This window comes from Petaurus breviceps, unplaced genomic scaffold (assembly GCF_028583685.1).
Source record: "Petaurus breviceps papuanus isolate PSGF00001 unplaced genomic scaffold, PetGlider_PUasm1.0 296, whole genome shotgun sequence".
In the NCBI taxonomy this organism is placed as follows: domain Eukaryota; kingdom Metazoa; phylum Chordata; class Mammalia; order Diprotodontia; family Petauridae; genus Petaurus; species Petaurus breviceps.
In genome coordinates this window covers 454,634-476,436 of record NW_027186046.1, presented here as the reverse complement: position 1 = coordinate 476,436, position 21,803 = coordinate 454,634, and the positions used below count along the sequence as shown (strand labels likewise).

The 21,803-nt window shown below is 42.5% G+C and overlaps 1 protein-coding gene across 1 annotated transcript in view; it reads right to left on the bottom strand.

Annotated features, from left to right (window-relative positions):
- The window catches only part of LOC138167753 (immunoglobulin superfamily member 1-like), a 59,406-nt gene that overhangs the window by 20,051 nt on the left and 17,552 nt on the right, over positions 1–21,803 (bottom strand). The window contains exons 9-13 of the mRNA XM_069096719.1: positions 5,067–5,342; positions 2,979–3,227; positions 2,417–2,716; positions 1,199–1,498; positions 469–756 (exon numbers count right to left, since the gene is read on the bottom strand). Coding sequence (XP_068952820.1) covers positions 469–756; positions 1,199–1,498; positions 2,417–2,716; positions 2,979–3,227; positions 5,067–5,342 — 1,413 coding nt within the window. The remainder of the gene's footprint in view (positions 1–468; positions 757–1,198; positions 1,499–2,416; positions 2,717–2,978; positions 3,228–5,066; positions 5,343–21,803) is intronic.

Genomic DNA, 21,803 nt, shown 5'->3' with positions numbered 1-21,803 from the left:
GGAGGAAGAGGAAGGCCACACAGCTGAGGGTGACGATGAGAGTGTAGCTGGGGTCTGATGCTGGGGGGGGGGGGAAGGGAGAGAGAAGAATCCTCATGAATCACAGAGATCCTCACCTGGCCCCTGACAATGTCCCTGAACTTCCTCCTCCCCACAGACCTCATCACCACCAGTGTTCAATAGTTAGGCACAAATCCAGCTCAGGGAGGCTTCATCCCTTCAAATAAGGGGTAGAAAGAAGGAAACCGAGATGGGGCAGGGGGAGTCATGAGATGTATGGTGGAAGCCCCTGGGCCAGCGCACTCCCTGAGACCTATGGCCCTGGAATTGAGGACAGTGTCAAAAGCTTTCTTCTCCCTTATCTGTGTCTCTTGGCCAGAGCCAAGGCCTTGGATTCATTTCCTTGTAGGAGCTGAGAGTGGGAGTGGTCGTCGGCCCCTCCAGTGGGTCCTGTGGGCTCCTGCTCACCTCTCACTGTGAGCTGCAGGGGGTCACTGTGCTGTGTCCAGAGACTTCCATTGGTGACACGCTGGTAGCTGCAGCTGTAACTGCCGGAGTCCTGGGGGTTCACATGGGTCAGGAAGAACTGGGCCCCACCTTGGGAAGTATCTATTCTTGGCAGGTCTTTCTCACCTCCCTCCTTATACAGAACAAACCTAGAACCCCATGAGGGTCCCCAGCAGAGAAAGGTCACGTTGGCCCCTGAGGCCACCTCGGGGCCAGGCTGGGCTGAGAAGGAAGGCTTGGGGAGAGCATCTGGGAAAACAAACAGAGGTTAGAGCTCCTCAATGTTTCTCCACAGTTGGAATGGGGGTGGGGGAGTAAGACCTGTGAGCTCCCTAAAGATTCCCTGACCATTGGCTCCTGCTTCCATTAGCTCTTTGCTCATTTATTAGCCCAAATCTCCTTTTCTGGAGAGAAGTGTATGGTAATCCCCAGATATTTTCTGGGGCTGCCTAGAAATGGGGGCTTGTTCCTCCTTCTGTCCTTGACTTATTAACTTGGAGCAGTACCTGAGCTGGTTCATGCTTCCACCTTGGCCCTCCCCTTCTTTAGGGACCTCACCTCACCTTGTCCCAATCTGTTCCTCATGATGGTCAAAAGAGCCTGAACAATATGTCCTCCCAGATTTTCTGGTCAGGCTCTGTATACTGACAACCATGTGCTTTATGCCTTGGGGACCTGGGCACCCCCTCACCTGTCACCCAGAGCTCCAGGACCTCACTGGGCTCAGACACCTGGTATGGAGCCATCCTCTCATAGTAGACACAGCTGTAGTTGCCAGCATCCTGGGCCCTCACAGAGAGGAGGGGAAAGGCAGCTGAGGTCCCAGCTGGGCTCTGGCTCTGCAAGGCCTGAGGGGTCCCCACCTTCAGCAGAGTGAATGTCAGGCCACTGAGGAATGTCTGAGGGGGCTGCCGGCACTGGAGAGTCACATGCATCCCGGGCTCCACCACAAGGCCTGGGAGGGCTGAGAGGGAAGGCTTGGGGAGAGATCCTGGGATAGGAAGAACAAGGGGCTGGGAGTCAGGAAACCTGGATCAAGTCCCTGCTCTGCCTGTGAGTCCCTGTGTGACCTTGGTCCAGTTACTGGCCCTTTCTGAGTCTTAGTTAGGTTCAGCTGTTTTCAGTCATGTCTGATTCTTCATGGCACCTTTTGAGATTTTCTTGGTAGATACTGGAGTGGTTGGTCATTTCCTTCTCTAGCTGATTTTACATATGAGAAAACTGAGGCAAACAGTATTAAGTGACTTTCCCAGGATCACATATCAAGCAAATATCTGAGACCAGATTCAAAATCATAAAGATGAGTCTTTCTAACTCAAAGCCCAACATTTTATCACATCTGTAAATGAGAGTTTGACCATAAGATCACTCATACATTTCTAGCTGTAGCTAGAATCTAAGGAACTTTTATTTTTGAACCTGTGGTCTCAGACCTCTGATGACTCTTTGGAGGGAAGATCACACCCCTCCCTGTTCATCTGGGCTGTCCCTCACAGGCCCAGGGCTCAGCCTAAAACCGGGGCTCAGGTCCAGGAGTGGGAAGCCTCAGGGTCATTTCCAGGCTTTGTCACACTCTTGTTGTGTGACCTTGGACAAGTCCTTATTCTAGGCCTCCCTTTTATCTTTGGTAATGGGAATGTTTGGCCTCAAGAACCTCCAAGACCCCTTTCCACTCTGGGTCTCTGTGACTCTTCTCCTAACCCCCAGCTCAGTCCCCACCATGACCTTTCTTCCCCAGAATCTAGATCACAAGGGAAATTCTTCATGTCTCCCAAGAGCCCAGAGTCCTGCCAGGCCCCAGGGAAGAGCTGGTTGTGTAAACCCCAGGCCTTGTCTCTGTGAGGCCCCTGTCTGGGCAGAGAGCAGAGGGCTCATCCTCAAAGTTATTCTGTGCCCACACCCCCCTCACCTGGGACCACCAGCTCCAGGGCCTCACTAGGCTCTGATTCTCTAGCAGACACTGTATGGTCCATGTAAGCACAGCTGTAGCTCCCAGTGTCCTCGGGTCTCACAGATGGGAGGAGGAAGCTAGTCCAGAGGTCTGCTGAGGTCTGCTGCTGTAAGGGCTTCTGGATCCCAGCCTTCCACAGAGTGAAAATCACCTCTCCAAGGGAAGATAGCTTGGGCCTTGAGCACCAGAGAGTGATGTTGGCCCCTGGGGCCACCACAAGACTACTTTGAGCCCCAAGGGTGGGTTTGGGGAATCGTCCTAAGGGAAAAGGGGTACCAGAGATCAATGTAAGATGTCATTTCTGGGCTCTCCGCCCTAACATCTTAATGAGATGTGCCTGCCTTGAGATGGGGACACCCCCACTCCTCCAAGACTCAAATGTGGGTTCATATAAAACAAGAGAGGGTCCCAGAGTCTCTTCCAGCCTCCCCCCAAACTATCCCTTCAGAATTCCCAGGATTTTCTGCTGTCCCCATCACTCTGTGGGTCTCTATATGAGGGATAGAATCATGGCTATCACCAGGCACAATCAACTCCAACATCTTGCTGGGATGTGACCCCTTGTGTGGGGCTGTCTTCCTATAGTAAACACAGCTGTAGTTCCCTGTGTCCTCTGGCCTCACAGACAGAAGTGAGAAAATAGCCCGAAATCCTGCAGGGCTCTGTAACTGCAAGGGTTCCAGGCTCTTTGCTTCCAGCAGGGCAAAGCTGTAGCCCTGAGAGTACGCCATTTTTTGTGATATTTGGCACCAGATTGTCACTGATGTCCCTGGAGATATTGTGGAAGCAGATGAGGCTGAAATGGAGGGCTTGAGGAGGGCTCCTGTGAAAGGAGGAAGAAAGTTAGCAACCTTATCTTTCCCCCTGATCCACTCAAATCATTCACTGAAATCCAGCTGGGGGAGAGAGGACTGGGGGACCCTGGCCAGACCCCTCTGTCCAGTCCTGTAGGTCTGCTCAGGGCTGGGTAACTGGCCTCCTGAGTCACCCTCAGGAAGATGTTCTAGACCCAGGAAGGCAATGAATATACAGAAAGATGGGAAAAGAAGGTATTTGGGCAGAGGAGGTTGCCCTCCCCTCCCCCTTCCCCTTTTCTCACCTCCTCCAAGGGACCCAGCTTTGTCTTGAGAGCCTGAGCCTGCTGCACCAAGGGAAGATCCTAATGCACCATTTCTGGCCAATTCAGACCCTTCTGTTAAGCTTTGAGGATTGCAAAGCTCTTTCCTCCCAATAACCCCGTGACCAGGGGTTAGACAGATGACCCAGGCCCAGACCCTACCCACTTCTGCAAATGGCTATATGGTACCAGGTCCCTGTCCTACCACCCCTGCCCACCCCTCGGTGATGCCATGGCAGAGTTAGAAGAGCTGTGTGTCCCTGGGTGTGCAAGGGCTGGTAGAGGGGGATGGAGGCTCTCTCAGGGCAGCACAGTGAGGAATTATATTTTTCTGGTTCTCCTGCCCTCACTCATAACCCACTTTTCAGACACCAGAGGCTCAGTGAAGGGGAATTCCCAAAGGTTCAGAGAAGACTCCACTGCTCTCAGGAGCTCACAGTCTCAGGGAGCACAAGGCTTCAAGCTCCAATGACCCCATTAGACAATCCAGCCCACAAGTTTCATGACACGGAAGAGGGAACCAAGGTCCAAAGAAGGTTGAGGACTTCCCCACAGTCATGCAGCTAGGACCTAGAGGGTGTTTGAACCTCCTGCCACAGGCTCCTTCCCACTTCAGCAGACTACATTCTAATTCAGGTGAGATGGATGGCAGCCTGGTGTGGTATAAAGGGCCCCAGTGCTAGAGTGGGCATACTAGAGAGGAGCAGGCACCACTCGGGGAGGGCCAAGGGCCGCTGATGCAGGGACAGGATCCTGGGGCAGACGGGATCTGAGTCGGACTTTATGGGTACGAAGTAAAATGGTGAGTGACTGTGGGAAGGGTATCCCAGGCAGGGGGATCTGGGTGAGCAAAGGCAGCATGGTGGGACATAAAGTGAGGTGTTGTTGTCATCTGTTCAGACTGATGGGAATGAAGTGGAAGCAGAAAAGAACAAGAGAGAAACACGGGGCCAGGTGGGCTGTTGCCACTTTGGGCCGGAGAGGAGACAGGAAACATTTCTCTAGACAAGGTTTTCTCTGCTAAAGCTGTGTGCCCCTGCTGCCAAAGGCTGCCGTGTGCCCTTTGAGGGACGGCAGCCCTGCTTTCCTGCCCAGGTCACCAGGGCCACTGACCAAGTGGGGAAAGATCCGGGGTTTGGGGCTGGGAGACGTGGGTTCAGACCCTGCCCTTGACACTAAGAGTCCATTGACCTGCTCAAGCCCCCTTTTCTCCCCTCCAGGCCTCAGTTTCCCCATCCCTAAGAGGGAAATCATGGTACATGTGTTCTCCTACTCATAAGGTTAGTCAGAGGAAAGATTACATAACCTTATCTATGCCCTCCACATGTCAGCTGGGAGACAGGCATTACAGGGGCCTGATAAGGGGAGGCAGGGGAGCAAAGCTTGAGGGTTTGTCCCACTTCTAGGTGACCCTGCAGAGAGGGCTCTGGGCTCCCCTCTCAGGACCGGCCCCTCCCCACCAGGGATGGCTGCAGACCAGCACCCCCTCACCTGTCACCACCAGGGCCAGGGGCTCACTGAGCTCTGACCACAAGGGTCCCTGCCCAGAGCGGCAGTGGTAGCTTCTCCCATCTCTCCAGGCATCCACACTCCTGAGCATGAACTCTGCCTGCTGCCAGGAGGCATTTCTCTCCTCTCTGAACTCTCCATCCTTCCAGAGCTGGAATCGGTCACTCCCCAGGTGGCCCTGGCACCTGAGGGTCACATCTGCTCCCCCAGGAACCACAGGACTGGGGACAGCCCAGAGGGTGGGCCTGGGAAGGGGGTCTGAGAAGTAAACAGATTGGATTCCCAGAGATTTCTCTGTTTCTTTCACCTCTGGATTCAGAAGACCCTCCCTCAGTCACCCCCTCCATTCATCCCAATGTCCCCTGTGTCCCTCCCTGCTTGTCCTCAGAGAGGTTGGCAGAATTGTCCTATCTCAAGAAAGAAAAAGGAAACAATGGGATGTTGGGGCCAGGACTCACCCGTCTGTGCCCGCACCACCCAGCCCAGACACAGCCCTGTAAGAGAAGCTCAGGTTATCGATGCCTCCCCTCCAGCCCACACTGACCCATCACCAACTCTCCCCAAAGCCCCTGAGCCTCTAATTCTGCTTTGGCCAGAATGTGAAGGAAGAGCCCTTTGAGCAGACACTGGGCTCCTGCTCTGCCCCAAATGGTTCTGTCTCCTCCTTAGGCTCCTCCTTGTCCTTCAGGTCAGGAGCCAAGGACCTTGACACAATGTCCCTCCATCCCTAGGCCTGGCCCTGGGGACTCACCAATGGACATCAGGAAAGTGACTGTGGGGCCCATGCTGGTTCTTCACCTCTGTCCTCAGCTGCCCCGTCTCAAATGTGCTGAGGAGAAAAGCTAGGCAGATAAGAGGCTGGCCCAGGATGTGGTGGCCAACCCTGCTGCCTTACACCCCCAAACCCAGGCCCTACAATTTCCTCTCTTATACTGATGAGTGAGGGACCAAGGTCCTTCAAGGCTCAGCTCTGAGGGGATCAGTGTGTCTTAAGGTAAATGTAGCCTGCCAAGGACCAAGTGCTCTGATGGGTAATGGGTATTGAAGATCACTGAAGGGGACCACAGCCAAAAAAACCGAGACTTTCCCGGAAATGACCTGGATCTCCATGAAAGCCTGACCCTGAAAGGACCAAGATTGGCCATCAAGGCCTAAGGCCATGGCCTGGAAGACTAGGCCTCAGACTTGAGACTCAGTAGGTTTTTAGAACATTTTCCATGTGGGAGAGACAGTCCTTCAGGGTCAGGCTCATCTTCTACTGGGTTGGGGTGGGCAACATGAACAACAAATGGCCATCAGTTACATAGCACTATCAGGTTCACAAAGTGTTTCACAAGTTCTTTCTCATTTGATCCTCACAACAATATGGGAAGTTGACTCTATATTATCCCCATTTTAAAGATGAGAAAACTGAGGAAGACAGAGGTTAACTTACCTATCCAGGATCATGCAGCTAATTAGTTTCTAAGTCAGGATCTGGACTCAGGTCCTCCTGATGCTAATTCAGTTAAAAACATGAATCAGGCACCAGGTACTATAAGAATGTGGTGCAGTCTTGAGGCACCAGCCCCCAGGGACTTAAATGGCTCAGTCACTGTATGTCCTGGAGGATACCACAGTGATAGTACATTTCAGCCCAAAATTGGCCACCCGTGGTGTTAGTTGCTCTGATGACAGTTTGGTCAGGTATGGTAGGTACCCTGAAAATTGATCCTTGAACAGGGTCCTCTTAGAAGCCCTTCGGGACAACAGCTGCCAGCTCTGGGCTGCCTTACACATCATCACTCAATACTGCCTTGGCACAAAGTCCCCTGAGGCAGGACCCTCCTGTCTAGACCAGACACAGCACAAATTCAATGACCATTTATTAAGCTTCTGCTATATGGTCTGCCCTGTATTACATGCTGGGAGTGTAAAGAGAAAAAAAAAAAGAAACAGTGCAGCCCTTACCCTCTACTGGAGAGCACAAAAGTATTTTGAAGTATACATGTCAATACAAAATTATGGAAAGTGATTTTGGGGAGGAAGGGATAGTTCTTTATTCAGTAGAAGTTTGTTAGGGACAGAGAGAGCAAAGGAAGAATAGGGGAGAAAGAGCTGGGAAACAGGAGGGATTTAAGTGAAGTAGATAATCCTGATGGAAGAGAGTTTGGTGATGAGAGGGACATTTAAACTGGTCAGCCCAAGCCTCAGAATCCAGAGTGGAGGCTCTGGTGAGTAGGTAGGGAAAAGTAAGGTTAAAAAAAGGAAGAAAAAAGGGAAAGGAAAAAGAAAGATTGACTTGATTTTCATTCCCTGTGGATGAAAAAAGAGGATGGGCAGGCACACCTGTGTGATGGCAGGTCAGACGGTCACTAGTCCTGTCCAGTGCACAATCGTAAAGAATTAACAAGCAACCTATGTTGGCCAGGTTATAAGCCCACAGCTGGGGATATGATACAGAAATGTTGTCAGGGAGCTTCCATTCTCTCAGGTGAGAGAACATGTACACAGGTGGATGTTTGTGCAGAACAAAAATATACAGGGCCAATATACAAGAAAAAAAAGCCTGCGTGTGAGTATATAAAAGTGTGTGAGAGAGGGGTGGTGTGTGAGCAGTGTCTTAAATAAACGGAGGGACAATATGAGGCAGGGGTCAGGGCGAGGGCATGTAATAGTAAAGGAATATAAAGATCCCCCTGTATTGGCTTGGTTTTTGTTGTTAAAACCCAGAGCTTGTTAATCCCACTTGTGGGATGGACTTGTTGACATGAAAAGAGAGGGCTAGACTGGGAGGAGCTGTGACATAAATTTGGAGAGACACAAGAGAGAGGCAGAAGAACTTTTTGGAAGCAGCATCTTGGAGGCAGAGAGAGACTGAGAGGATTGCTGAGGGTCACTTTGAATTGCCCAGGACTTTTGAGACCTGTCCCCTGAGCTGCCAAGGACTGAGGAGACATGGCTGTTATGCTGGTACTTTGTCTGTTTTGAGGTTGTTTTGCCAGATTTGTCCACTGGTGAAGGACAGTGCTGCTGTTGCAGAGGTTGTGGAACCTTGCTGTTGGTTCAGAGCTCCAGAGACTGTTCTGCAGACAGAGAATGAATTAATGAAAAGACTGACAATGTATCTTGTGGCCTTGCTAAGCTTTGTCTCCCCAGGAACAAAGATTGCTGAGAACTTGCCTCATGTCAAGATGAAGAAAAGACCTCCATTTGGGTATTAAGTGCTGTGCTTAAACTTGTTGTAACTCTGGAGTAGATTTAATTATGATCCAGGGGTGGGGAACTTTTGACCTTTTTGTGTTCTATGATTGAACAAATGAATGTACTTTACTTATGATTGGAAACTAATCCCCATTTGAGAAGAGGGGCTTTGTGATGGACTAAATGAAGGTACAGCCTAGGGGTGGAGTAGTATTTAGAACAGGGACTTTGTAATTGATTGAATGATTGGAAGGTCCTGGGGTGGGGTAGTACTTGGAGATTATTTAATCACACTTAGTAAATGCTGTATTTTGAATGATGGTGTATTTTGATTTTCTCTGTTCTTAATTTTTCACTGAATAAAATGGAGAGCACCTATGCTGGTATTTTGAAACTTGGGAAGTTGCCTTTGCTTGGCATTACATTACAGGGCATTAAAGACATGACAGGTGGTCCAAATAAAAATATAAATATATGTGGATGTAAGTAAAAATGTGTTTATATAAACATAATCTATATAACATACACATGTAGATGTATATGCATACAAACACATACCTATATATGGGGGTACACATATATGTGTGTGTGTCACAGTTAATTTTTCATCTAATGATTTGTTTCTTCTACTGAATGAAAAGTTTGAGATGTAAGCAATATGCTAAGACAGCAACCCAAGACACTGCTGAGATGTCACCTGCTTTCAGAGAAGTGGTGTCAAAAACACATGGACCATGCCACGCCCAACTGGGACCTCATCCAGAGAACTATACTCAATGAGCAGTGGGCGACTGGAGTCTCCTCATGTCTCTCAAGATCCCTACTTGTTGTTGTCATTTTGTCACGTTCATTTTAATTGGTTTTGTGCCTGTTCTTTCTATTTACTTTGGTAAAATGTGTGTGAGTGTTTGTGTGTGTTGGTTCTACTTTCTTTTTTTTTAAGCAATTGGGGTTAAGTAACTTGCTCAAGGTTACATGGCCAGTTATTTCTGGGTGTGGTGCTAAGTATCTGAGCCCAGATTTGATCCCCAGGTCATCCCGACACTGGAGCCGGTGCTCTTACTCGCTGAGCCACCTGGCCGCCCCGGTTCTACTTTCTTTACTCTGCATTCAATTGAGTATGTACATGTTTCTCTGAATTAATCATAGGCATTATTTGTTATACCACAGTAATAAGTTATAACATTCATGTACCAAAATTTCTTTGTCCATTTTCTAATTGATGTCCATCTGCTTTGTTTCAAATATTTTGTTATAACAACATTTGTTGCTATAAATGATCTGGTATATTTGGTGCCTTCTCTTTTTATCAATGCCCTCCTTAATGAATAAACCTAATCTCTATAGTCTCTAGTATGTCTGAGTCAAACGTTATAATATTTGTTTACACTATTTGCATAATTCCAAATTATGTTTCAAAATTGTTGTACTGATTCATAACTTAACAATATGACATTGTGTCTATATTTCTGCAGTCCCTCTAATAACCATCATCTTTTTGTCCTTTGTTTGGAGGAAAGTTTTTTTTTTTAAAGAAAAATGTACCATAGGTGAGATTTTAAATTTTTAGGGCAGTTAGAAGACGTACACATAGATAGAGGGCCAAGTGAGAGTTAACTCTGATGGAAATATTTAAAAAATAAATGAAGGGGTGAGAAGGGGGTTTACACTAGTACAAATAGGAAGAGACAGGCAAAATGGGGTAAATTGTTTGACAAAAAGGGGGATGAAAGGAATAGCTTTTATAGGGAAGCTAGAAATGTAGTGAATGGGGACTAGGCATGAACCTTACTCTCATTGGAATTTACTCAAAGTGGAAATGACGTATACATTCATTTGAGTATACAAATTTCTCTTGCCATACAGGTAAGTGGGGGGGGGGGGGGTTAAAGGAGATAAGAGAAAGGAGGGCTGATAAAGGGGAGGGCTGATTACTGAAGGAAAGAAAGAGAGAAGAATGAATGAGGTGAAATATAGGACATAGGGAAGTACACAGTAATCATATTTGTGAATTAAAAATGGGATGAACTCACCCATAAAATGGAAGTGGATAACAGAATGGATTATAATTTAAAATTCGGGGGAACACTAAGTGGCACAGTGAATAGAGCACCGACCATGGAGTCAGGAGTACCTGAGTTGCAATCCAGCCTTGGACACTTAAAACAAAACTAGCCGTGTGACCTTGGGCAAGTCATTTAACCCCAATAGCCCTACATTCTCCCCTCCAAAAAGAATAATGAAAAAGAATTTAAAATTCAACCCTGTATTGTTTATAAGAAACACACTTTAAACAGAAAGATAGGGCAAAGGTAAGGGTCTGGAGCGGAATCTATTATGCTTAAACTTAAATTTAAAAAAAAGGGTAGGAAAGCAATGATGATCTTAGACAAAGGAACAAAATTTAATTGTCTAATCAGAAAGGAGTGAGTCAAAGAAAAAAAATGATAGAAATGATCAATAATTTCATTAAAGAGAATGCAAACATTATACACTAGGACAAGGTGGGATATATGCCAGGAATGCAAGGTTGATTCAGTATTACGGGAAAATATCAGTATAATTGACCAAAAGAAAAAAAAAAAGAACCAATCATTAATTATATCATTGTCTTAATAGATATAGAAAAAGCTTTTGACAAAATACAACACCTGTTCCAAATTTAAAAAAAAAACACTAGAAAGCATGAAAATAAATGGAGCTTTCCTTGAATTGATAAGAAGTATCTTTCCAAAACCATCAGCAAGCATTTTCTATTATTGGGGTGAGCTAGAAGTTTCCCACTAAGATCAGGAGGGAAGCAAGGATGCTCCTTATTTCCATACTTTCTCATTTGTGTACTAGAAATGGTAACTCTAGCAATAAGAGATGAAAAAAATGAAATTGAAGGACTGAGGTAATGGAAAAAGGTAACTATTATTCTTTACAAATGATAAGATAGGGTGGGGGAAGCAGCTAGGTGGCACAGTGATTAGAGCACCAGCCCTGGAGTCAGGAGGACCTGAGGTCAAATCTGACCTCAAACACTTAACACAAAAACTAGCCATGTGACCTTGGGCAAGTCACTTAACCCCAACTGCCCTACCTTCCCCCCTCCAAAAAAACAAAAATAAAATGACAAGACAGTATACTGAAAGAATCTTAGAGAGTCAACTATAAAAACTCTTGAAATAATTAACAACTATAGAAAAGTTGTAGGATGCAAAATAAACCATATTTCTATATGTTACCAACAAAGCCCATGAGCAAGAGATACGGAAATTCCATTTAAAATAAATGTAAATTATATAAAATATTTTGGTTTCTACCTGCTAAGACAAACCCAAAAACTTTATGAACACAGTTACCTTTTCTCACACAAATAAAATTAGATCTGAACCATTGGAAAAAAATATTAATTGTTCATGGGTGGGCTGAGCTAGCATAAAAAATGACAATTACAGCTAAATTAATTCCCTTATTCAGTGCCATACCAAAGTAACAAAGTATTACTTTATAAAACTAGAAAAAATAATAACAAAATTCATCTAGAAGGACAAAAGGTCAAGAATTTCAAGGGAATTAATAAAAAATGTAAAGGAAGGTGGTCTAGCCATACCAAACCAGTAATCATAAAAACAAAATCTTGTTCTGGCTAAGAAATAGAGTGGTGGCTCATTGGAACAAATTAGGTACACAATACACAGCAGCAAATTACCATGGTAATCTAATGTTTGAAAAACCCCAAGGCTCTGGGGAGAGAAATTTACTATTTGCCAAAAGAAAGGTAGGAAAACTGGAGAACAGTTTGGCAGAAACCAGATATAAACCAGCATCTCACACCATATCCCAGCAAAAAGTCAAAATGGGTATATGATTTAGACATAATAGGTGGTACCATGAGCAAATTAAGGAAGCATGGAATAGTTTACCTCTCAGATCTGTGGATAAGAGAAGAATTTATGACCAAACAAGATAAAGAGTATTATGACATGCTGGGTGTCTCAACGGATAGAACACTGGCCCAGGCGGTATGAGGACCTCAGTAAAATATGGCTGCAGACACTTACTAGCTGTGTACCTCTGTGGAAGTCACTTAACCTTCTTTGCCTCACTACCTCATCTGTAAAATGATCTAGACAAGGAAATGGCAAAACACCCCAGTATCTTTGCCAAGGAACCCCAAATACGGTCATGGAGAATCAGACGCAATAAATCAAGTCAACAACAAGAGCATAGAGATGTAAAATGAATAATTTTTATTATATTAAATTAAAAAGGACATGCATAAACAAAACCAATGCAGACAATATTAGAAAAGAAGCAGAATGCTGGGTGGGAAATTCACAGCAAGTGTCTCCGACAAAGTCTCATTTCTCAAATAATAAAGAGTTGACCCAAATTTATCAGAATATAAGTTATTCCTCAAATGATAAATTGTCAAAATTTATGAAGAGGCAGTTTTCAGACCAAGTAACCAAAACTATAATCATAAGAAAAAACTTTTCTAAAACACTATTGAGTGTAGAGAACTTTCGGGGTCTCCCGGCCCCACACACAGAATGTTTCACTCTCATATGCAAACATCTGCAAGGTTACAGGGCAGATAATCAGGAAGATGTGTAATCTTCTTTGTTTATGCCTCTGGACATGATCCTATGATATTGTTCTAATAAATAACTAACCTTAAGCAAGGGTAAAGAATAAAGGAGATCAAAGGAGGTCCTTGTACATTGTTTGCGTTTTGCTCTGGTCACGATCTTCTGCTGGGGGACATATAAACTCTGTGAGCTCCTCATATGATTGGTTCTGTGTGAAATGGTTCTGTAATAAACAGACTGTTGACTACACCCATCTCATTATTCTCATCACATGCTAGCCCACCAGCTGTGGTGCTCACAACGTGGGGCAAAGGACTGCTGTCAAGTCTCTAGCAATGGACCCCCGGGATTTGATGGCAGGTAGTGAGCCCACATGAAATCCGAGGGACAATGGATTGTTTTCAAGGTAAGGGGAAGGCTCTAAGAAGAGTGAATGCCGGCATGCTCAATTTTCATTTTTACAAAATCAGGGCTCACAGACAGGTAGTATGGGAGGAAACTTAGTGAAGGGCTTAAAAGATGAAGGAAAATATCTGAGAATATTACAACCTATGGTGTGTAAGAAAGGGATTTCAGTTAAGAAACAGATTCTGAAAAAATTTCTAAAAATAGTCTATCAGGCAGCCCCATGGCTCCCTAGCAGCTCCCAGATCAGAGGACCTGATTAGGAAGCAGTGGGAGAGCTTTCAGTTAATTATTTTAAGGAGAATGGACAGGAGAGTGACTCTGGTTCCATATTTGCCATTTATAATATTATTAAAGTGTGCCTAGCAGACAAAACAGGTCTTAAAGAAATATACATTGTCACACATGAGAGCGAAGGCAATGATCAGGAAGAGACCACACCTCCTGAATTTGTGGGAGAAATACCCCTAGAAAATATCAAACCTCTTAACCTCAGCCCAAGTCTGCCCTATAATACTGCGTGGGGAACAGAAAAGGCTGGGAAGCCTAACAACAGTCCCACTGTAGTTTCAGACTTTTATACACCTTTTCAAAAACTCATGAAAGACGAAAGACAGTCATTAAGAGAAATGGGATTTAAAGGCTGCAATTTGTTGGTATACCCTGTTATGGTAGATGCCCAGGGCACTAGGACATGGCAAAAATTGAATATAAAAGCTCTTAAGGAGGTAAAAAAGGCTGTACAGGAGTGTGGGGCAACAGCTTTTTATACGGTGTCATTATTGGAAAATTTAACAGTCACAGCTTTGACACCATATGATTGGAGGGAAACAGCTAAAATATGCCCAACCCCAGGGGACTACTTACAGTTGGAAGCCAATTACAAGGAAAAATGTCATAGCAAACTATATGATCTTATGTTGGCAGAAGGACCTAATATATCCAGCATTTCCATGCTTTTGAGTGACGTACCTAATACATTAACTAACACACAAATGGGCTATTCAATGGCAGTATATTGTACTATTCAAGACTGTGCCATACAAGCATGGAAAGAGATAATCAGTTCTGGTCAAGCAGGAAAAAATTTTACAAATATCATGCAGGGACCTGAGGAATCATTTCCTGATTTTGTGGTCAAAATACAACAAGCCCCTGAGGAAGCACTGTGGGATTGGAAGAATTTGTAAGACAAATAGCCGCAGGGAATTGCAATTTAGATATTAAGACAGATTTTTTTGGCACTTCCTGCTGATAGCTCCTTGGATCAATTAATTCTAAAATCTATGGAGGTAAAGTCTATGGTCTTTCACAAGTTATAGCAGAAACACAAGCTGCCACAAACAGACAGAACAAAAATTGTTTTAAATGCAGTAAAGTGGGTCATTTCAAAAGGGAATATCAAGGGGGTGGCAGTAATGGTGAATTACGACCAAAAACTAAAAGCCCCAAATGTCATAAAGGCTTTCCTTGGGCTTCAGAATGTCTATTTAGAAATTTGGGAAACAGCCTCAAGGGCCAAATCCCGGGCCCATAAAAAACAGCAGGGACTTATGTTCAGTTCAGCACTCCAGAGGTTCAGAAGGGCAAGAAGCTGTGCATCCCTCACCCTCTGAAGTAACTCCTGTTATCTTCCAGCCTAAGGCTACATCCCTAAATATTTCTCCTGTCCAGGAGAGAGAAGTGCTTTTTAGGAGCTCTTCTCCGGCCATGGGGGTACTTTCTTTAACCTCATTTATATAACCTTTCACTATCCTCAGAAGGGGAATACATAGATATACAATTGACTCTAACCTATGTGGAACAAAAGGAATGGGCAGAGTATAAAAAGATTAAAATTAAAATGACGAATCCCAGCAGTCCCATGATCCAATTAAAACAGGAACAGCGGATATTTCAAATATAGAATCCAGAGGTCATGTGGTCTCAAATCATTACGACCTCAAGACCCACCCTTCACATATATGGTGGTGGGCAGGAGAATTTGGGGTCTCTTGGACACCAGAGCAGACTGGCCCAATGTCATTCAGGAACAATGGGACCCAAAGTGGATTGTTCAAGAATCAGATATAAATATGAGGGGCATAGGAGAAGTTAGCCAGCCTTTCCAAAGTATGAGGAAAATTACTTGGGAATTTGAGGGCATGTCAGGAAAATTCCAGCTTTGTTTGGCTTCCTTGCCAATGGCTTTATGGGGCAGAGATATTTTATCACAACTTAAGGTCACTATCATGACAAATTTTTAGGAAGGGCCCTGATTGATGGGCAGCCAACAGCTGATCCTATTGAACCGTTTACCAATATGGGTCAATCAGTGGCCCCTAAGTGCAGAAAAAATTGCTGCCTTATTAGACATTGTTCAAGAACATCTTATTACATGCTTTGCTGCTGTGGGTGTACCAAAACAATTAAAGACTGACAATGGCGCCACTTACACCTCAAAAAACTTTGCTGAATTCTGTCTTCAATGGGGTATTCACCATGTTACTGGGCTTCCTTTCAATCCCACGGGTCAGTCCATTGCTGGAAAAAAAAATGTACACTTAAAACTGCTCTTCAAAAACTAAAAGGGGGTATTTGGAGCACAGGTACCCCAAGATGAATGTTGGAGTTGTCACTATACATAATAAATTGTGACATTAAATCATGAAAATAAAACACCAACGGAAAAATTCTGGGGTGTTACTGACCATACAATTAGTCATTCTAAAAGATCACAGCCCCAGGCAATTGCAGTTACTGAATGGGTGATGTGAAAAAATGATAAGGACAATGGTTTGGTCCACACAGAGTAATAGTGCTCAGCCGAGGCTATTTGTGTGTTTTCACAGATGAAAAGGAGGAAGTCTGGATGCTGGAAATGCGAACCAGGACTGTGTCAACAAATGCAGAGGCTGTGCATTCAGGCCCCCCCCACCCCCTCCCCCCAAAAGAAGAACGAGACAAGTTCGGCAGCAGAGGAGCCAGGGCTTAAATGAGGGCAAGCAGACGGTGATGCTGCTCACTACCATCCTTGCTCAGCTTCCAATAGTTTCCTCTACAAGATACTGGGCAGTCCTGGATCTTCCACCTTGGGTGGAGATGGTTGGGTGGGGGGAGTTTCTTCAGGAAATCACTTTAGAAGGAAACGAGTCAGTACCTACTGCCAAAGATTTTGATATTTATAATGCAAATGTAACATGTCCTGTGCTTGATTTTAATTTTACTGGGTTAGTGGATGAACCACCTCTGTAGTTTTCTACGATAAATACGTCCTCATGTAGCTTGGTACAAATTATCAAGTATCATTATGAGTATCATCCTTGGGGCAGACTCAAACATGCTGACGCCCTTGTGGACATTCCTGTTAATCTATCTTCTATATCTATGCGAAAGTGTAGAATTAAAAGAGAGCTGAATGGGACCGTCTATGCTGAAGAAAATTTCAGAGTGGATGAGCTAATGCACTTTGAGAATATCACAACATATACTATGGGATTTTGGGGGACTTTTTTGAATTGTTCAAGATTGTGGGATAAACATCAGATGCTGTGTCCGGACCGAGATGTGTGCGACTCATCTTTGGGTCAAGTGGGTCCCCATTTTTAAATTGAAGGACTAACGTACCTGATTGCCATCAGGTGGAACAGCAAATCTATGCTTCTGGGCACAATGACACGAACGATAAACACAGATATGGGGGGGGTACCCTAAACAAAATTGGTTTGGATACTCACAGAGAGGAAATCTGGAAATATGGAAAATCCCTTTGCCATGGGCCCCAATAACAATGGTTTTTGCTATTTTTGCTCCTAATGGGACATACTTGAGCAAGACTGACCGTAGCTTTGTATGTGCTTGTTTAGGAGGGAGGTATGCATTCATGTGGAGAAATCATAGCAATGTAAATATCACCAAAAGTGATAAGCATTACAATTTCACATGTGTTAATTATAAGATTTCTGAATGTCATGATAATACTTCTTTGGGACAATTGCTATTGTTATAAGAAGACCTAGTATGGTAATGATACCTGTAGAGAGTGAGCATTGGTTTCATTCTTGTGCTGATCATTTTATTGCTCAAATCAATCAACAATTGGGTTTCAATAAAAAAAAGAGATGTGTTTTCTGCATTGTTGCTGGGATAATTGTTGTAATTACTACTATAGTAAGCAGAGTTGCTATGTCTATGTCCATCAGCACTGTACAAAATCAGATAGTGCAAGCTCAATTTTTACATGAATTGTCTGTTTCACAAGGATTTTTGTAACAATCAGAAATCAACCAGAGTTTTTATAAAACAATAAATCAGCTTAGAGATGAACTAATTGCTATAGCTGAGGAGATTGAATTAATGCAAGTTAGATAAAGGTTAATATGTGATTATAGATATATGTATTTCTGTATGGTAAACAAATAATATAATGAATCAGAATATAACATGACTGAAATTAGAAATAATCTTAATGGGTTATGGGGTGACCCTAACACATCCCTTGATATAAATGATTTTGGCTCACCTCATGGACCATGAAAGTTAGCAGTCACTTGGAAAGAAAGTCACAGACCAGACTTGGAGGCAAAAAAAAAAAAATTGTAGATTGGATAAAAAGAACTCAGGGAATGTTATGTAGAAGTACATCAGATAATAACTTTCCTAGGAATAAAGGTGGTACTACTTGTTTTATATACCTGTTTACCCATCCTTATTTTCTGTTTTTCTTGTATCATTCAAAAAATGGTATATAATGTAGAATTGCATGATTCTGCCCGCAGCCTTTTAAAATAAATAAATGGAGGAGATATAGAGAACTTTTGGTTATCTCTGGGCTCCACTCTCGGAATGTTCCCCTCTCCTATACAAACATCTGCAAGGTTACAGGGCAGATAATCAGGAAGATGTGTAATCTTGTTTATGCCTCCAGACATGGTCCTATGATATTGCCCTAACAAATAACTAACCTTAAGCAAGGCTAAAAAGTAAACAAGACCAAAGGAAGGTCCTTGTACATTGTTGGCATTTTTCTCTGGTCGCATAGATCTTCTGCTGGGGACATATAAACTCTGTGAGCTCCTTTTATCTTTGGCTCTGTATGAAATGGTTCTGTAATAAACAAGCTATTGATTATACCCCATCTCATTATTCTCACCACTCGATAGCCCACCAACTTCGCTGGCCACAGCAATTGAGTGGAGAAATGCAAATTAAAACAAATCTGTGATAATTCCTCACACCTATCATATTGACTAATATAATAGAAAAGAAGAATGATAAATGTCAGAAGGGATGTGGGAAAACTAGGGTACTTTTTTGAACTGATCCAACCATTCTAGAGTGCAATTGGAAACTACGCAAAAAGGGTCATAAATCTGTGCATATGATTGGGTACAGAATGTTTGAAAAGCCCAAAGATTCAGACTCTGGGGGGCGAAATTCACTATTTGCACAAAGAAAGGTAGGAAAACTGGAAAACCCCATCTTAGAAAAAGAAATTGAACAAGCAACTAATGAACTCCTCAGGAAGAATCTCCAGGGCAAAATGGATTTACAAATGAATTTTACCTAACATTTTAAGAACAACTAATTCTTATACAGAAATGTCACCACAAGGTCTGTATCCCAGAGAGAACTAAATAAAAGAAAACAGATGTATATACACAAAAATATTTATAGCAGTTTCTTTGTGGTGACAAAGAATTAGAAATTAGGGGGCTTTCCACCAACTGGAGAATGGCTAAACGGGTCAAAGTACATGATTATAATGGAATACTATTGTGCTACAAGAAATTATAAGAAGGATGCTTTTAGAAAACCTGGAAATCTTTAGTTGAATTGATGCAAAGTGATGTGAGCAGAACCAGGACAACATTGTACATAGAAATTCCAATATTGCATGAGGATTGACTGTGAATGACAACTATTCTCAGTTATACAATGATCCAAGACAATTCCAAAGGACTCATGATGAAAATGCCATCTTATGGTTTCTGAAGGCAGATTGAAGCATATTATTTTTCACTTTATTTTTTCATATTTTTGTCTGTTTTCTTATAACATGACTAATATGTAAATGTGTTTTACTTAATTGAACATGTATAACCTGTATCAAATTGCCTTCTCAAGAAAGGGAGAGGGAGGAAATGAGGGACAGAATTTGGAACTCAGATTTGTTTTTTAAATGAATGTTAAAATTTTTATATGTAAATGAAAAAAATAAAATATTATTTTAAAAATTCTGCTTTCTTGGAGATGATATGATTGTTTAGTTGGTAAATGATGGAGAGTTACTTTTTGATTTTTGCTTTTTGGAGGGCAACTGGGGTTAAGTAACATGCCCAAGGTTACATGGCTAGTTTTGTGTGTGTGTGTGGGGGGGGGGTGTTAAGTGTCTGAGGCTGGAACCGAACTCAGGTCCTCCTGACTCTGGGGCCAGCACTTTACTCACTGCTCCACCTAGCTGCCCCTTGCATTTTTAAAAAATCAACAAAAACAACAACTTTGGTAAATTTTTGGGATACAAATTTTCAGTATATAAAAGACTTAGGAACCCTTGTGTCTTTCTGTATATTGCAAGCAAAACTCCTGAGAAAGAGATAAAAAACCAAAGGTTCCAGTATCAGGACACAAACAGGAAATACAGGAATTCAATAGTAAAGACAATCTTTGATCATGGGGGGAGGGGGGGTGTTAGTGACCCTGAATGTGATTTCATTGGTATACAGAACTCCCAGGTGAAGAAATTCCACTTATCAATGCATATGACCATCTCCTGTGCAATTTAGAGTCTAAAAAATTACCTAAAAGCACTGAGAGATTAATTGCCTGGGGCTATAGAATTATTAGGTGCTAGAGTGGGATTTGATAGTAGATATTATTGGTTTCATGTTGTAGGGTCAAAAATTGTTCGATCTACAATAAGAGAACCTGAGGCAGAATTCCAAGCCAGTGGCACTTCATTAAAGGGTCCGTGTCCCCCCTCTAATGAAGTGGAGCTCACTTCTCTCCATCTCTTGCTGCTGTGTTTTACTGGTAATATACAAAAATACTGATGATTTATGTGGGTTTATTTTATGTCCTGCAACTTTACTAAAGTTGTTAATTACTTCAAGGAGTTTTTTAGTTGATTCTCTAGGATTCTCTAGGTATAACATGATATCATTTGGAATGAGTAATACTTTTGTTTCCTCATCATCTATTCTAATTTCTTTAGTGTTTTTCTCTCTTCTTACTGCTACAACTAGCATTTTTAATACAGTAATAAATAATAGAGGCAATAATGTGCATCCTTGCTTCACTCCTTATCTTATTACCAAGACTTCTAGTTTATCCCCCTTACAGCTAATGCTACATATCAGTTTAAGACAGACTCCTTTTATTCCCATGCTCTCTATTGCTTTTAATAAGAATGGGTGCTGTATTTTGCCAAAAGTTTTTTACCTGCATTTGTTGAGATAATCATGTGATTTCTGTTGGTATTGTTACTGATGTGGTCAATTATGCCAATAGTTTTCCTAATACTGAATCAGCCTGCCTTTCTGGTATATATCCTAATGTATTATCCTGTTGAGAAATTGCTGTAATCTCTTGCTAATATTTTATTTAAAAATTTTTACCTCAATATTCTTTAAGGAAATTGGTCTATAGTTTTCTTTCTCTTTTTTGACTCTTCCTGGTTTAGGTATCAGGACCATATTTAGGTCATAAAACAAATTTGGTAGCACTCCTTCTTCACCAATTTTTTCCAAATAGTTTATAAAGTATAAGAACTAATTGTTTTTAAAATGTTTGGTAGAATTCACTTGTAAAGCCATCTTGACCTGGAGATATTTTTCTTCAGGAATTCATTGATTGCCTGTTCAATTTCTTTATCTAAAATGAGCTTATTTAAGCATTTTATTTTTTCTTCTATTAATCTGGGCAATTTGTGTTTTGCTATGAATTTGTTATGAATTTTCATAAACATTCATCCACTTCACTTAGATTGTCATATTTATTGGCAAACAGTTGCACAAAAAAGCTAATTGTTGTTTTAATTTCCTCACCATTTGTGGTGAACTCACCTTTTCATTTTTTTTCTTTGCAAATTTTATTTTAGACTCAAATTCCAGAATACAAATACTGAATAGACAAAAGAAATGAAAACATATCATAAACTTAAATATAAGAATTTAAATATAAAGTTAGAAAGAAATAAAAGCATGTCATGTGCATAGTGGAACATAAGGGAGGAATCAAAATAGGGAGCAATAAATTTGCATTTCAAGAAAGCCTATGTGCTAAATAATACTTGTTGTATCAAGAATTATCCATCTTTTCTTTGCTTCCTTGTGAGTTTTCTTTTGTTCTCTGCTGTGTACTTTTTTTACTTTGTCCTTTTTCCCCTCCCCCTGACCCTCCCCAGAAATCCACAATAAAGTTTAGATATTTTTTCTATACCTATAAATATATGCTACTCTCTCCCACCTCCCAGAAGGTTAGAATAAAGCTTAGATATGCTTCTCCATAGCTATAGATAGATAGATAGATAGATAGATAGATAGATAGATAGATAGATAGATAGATAGATAGA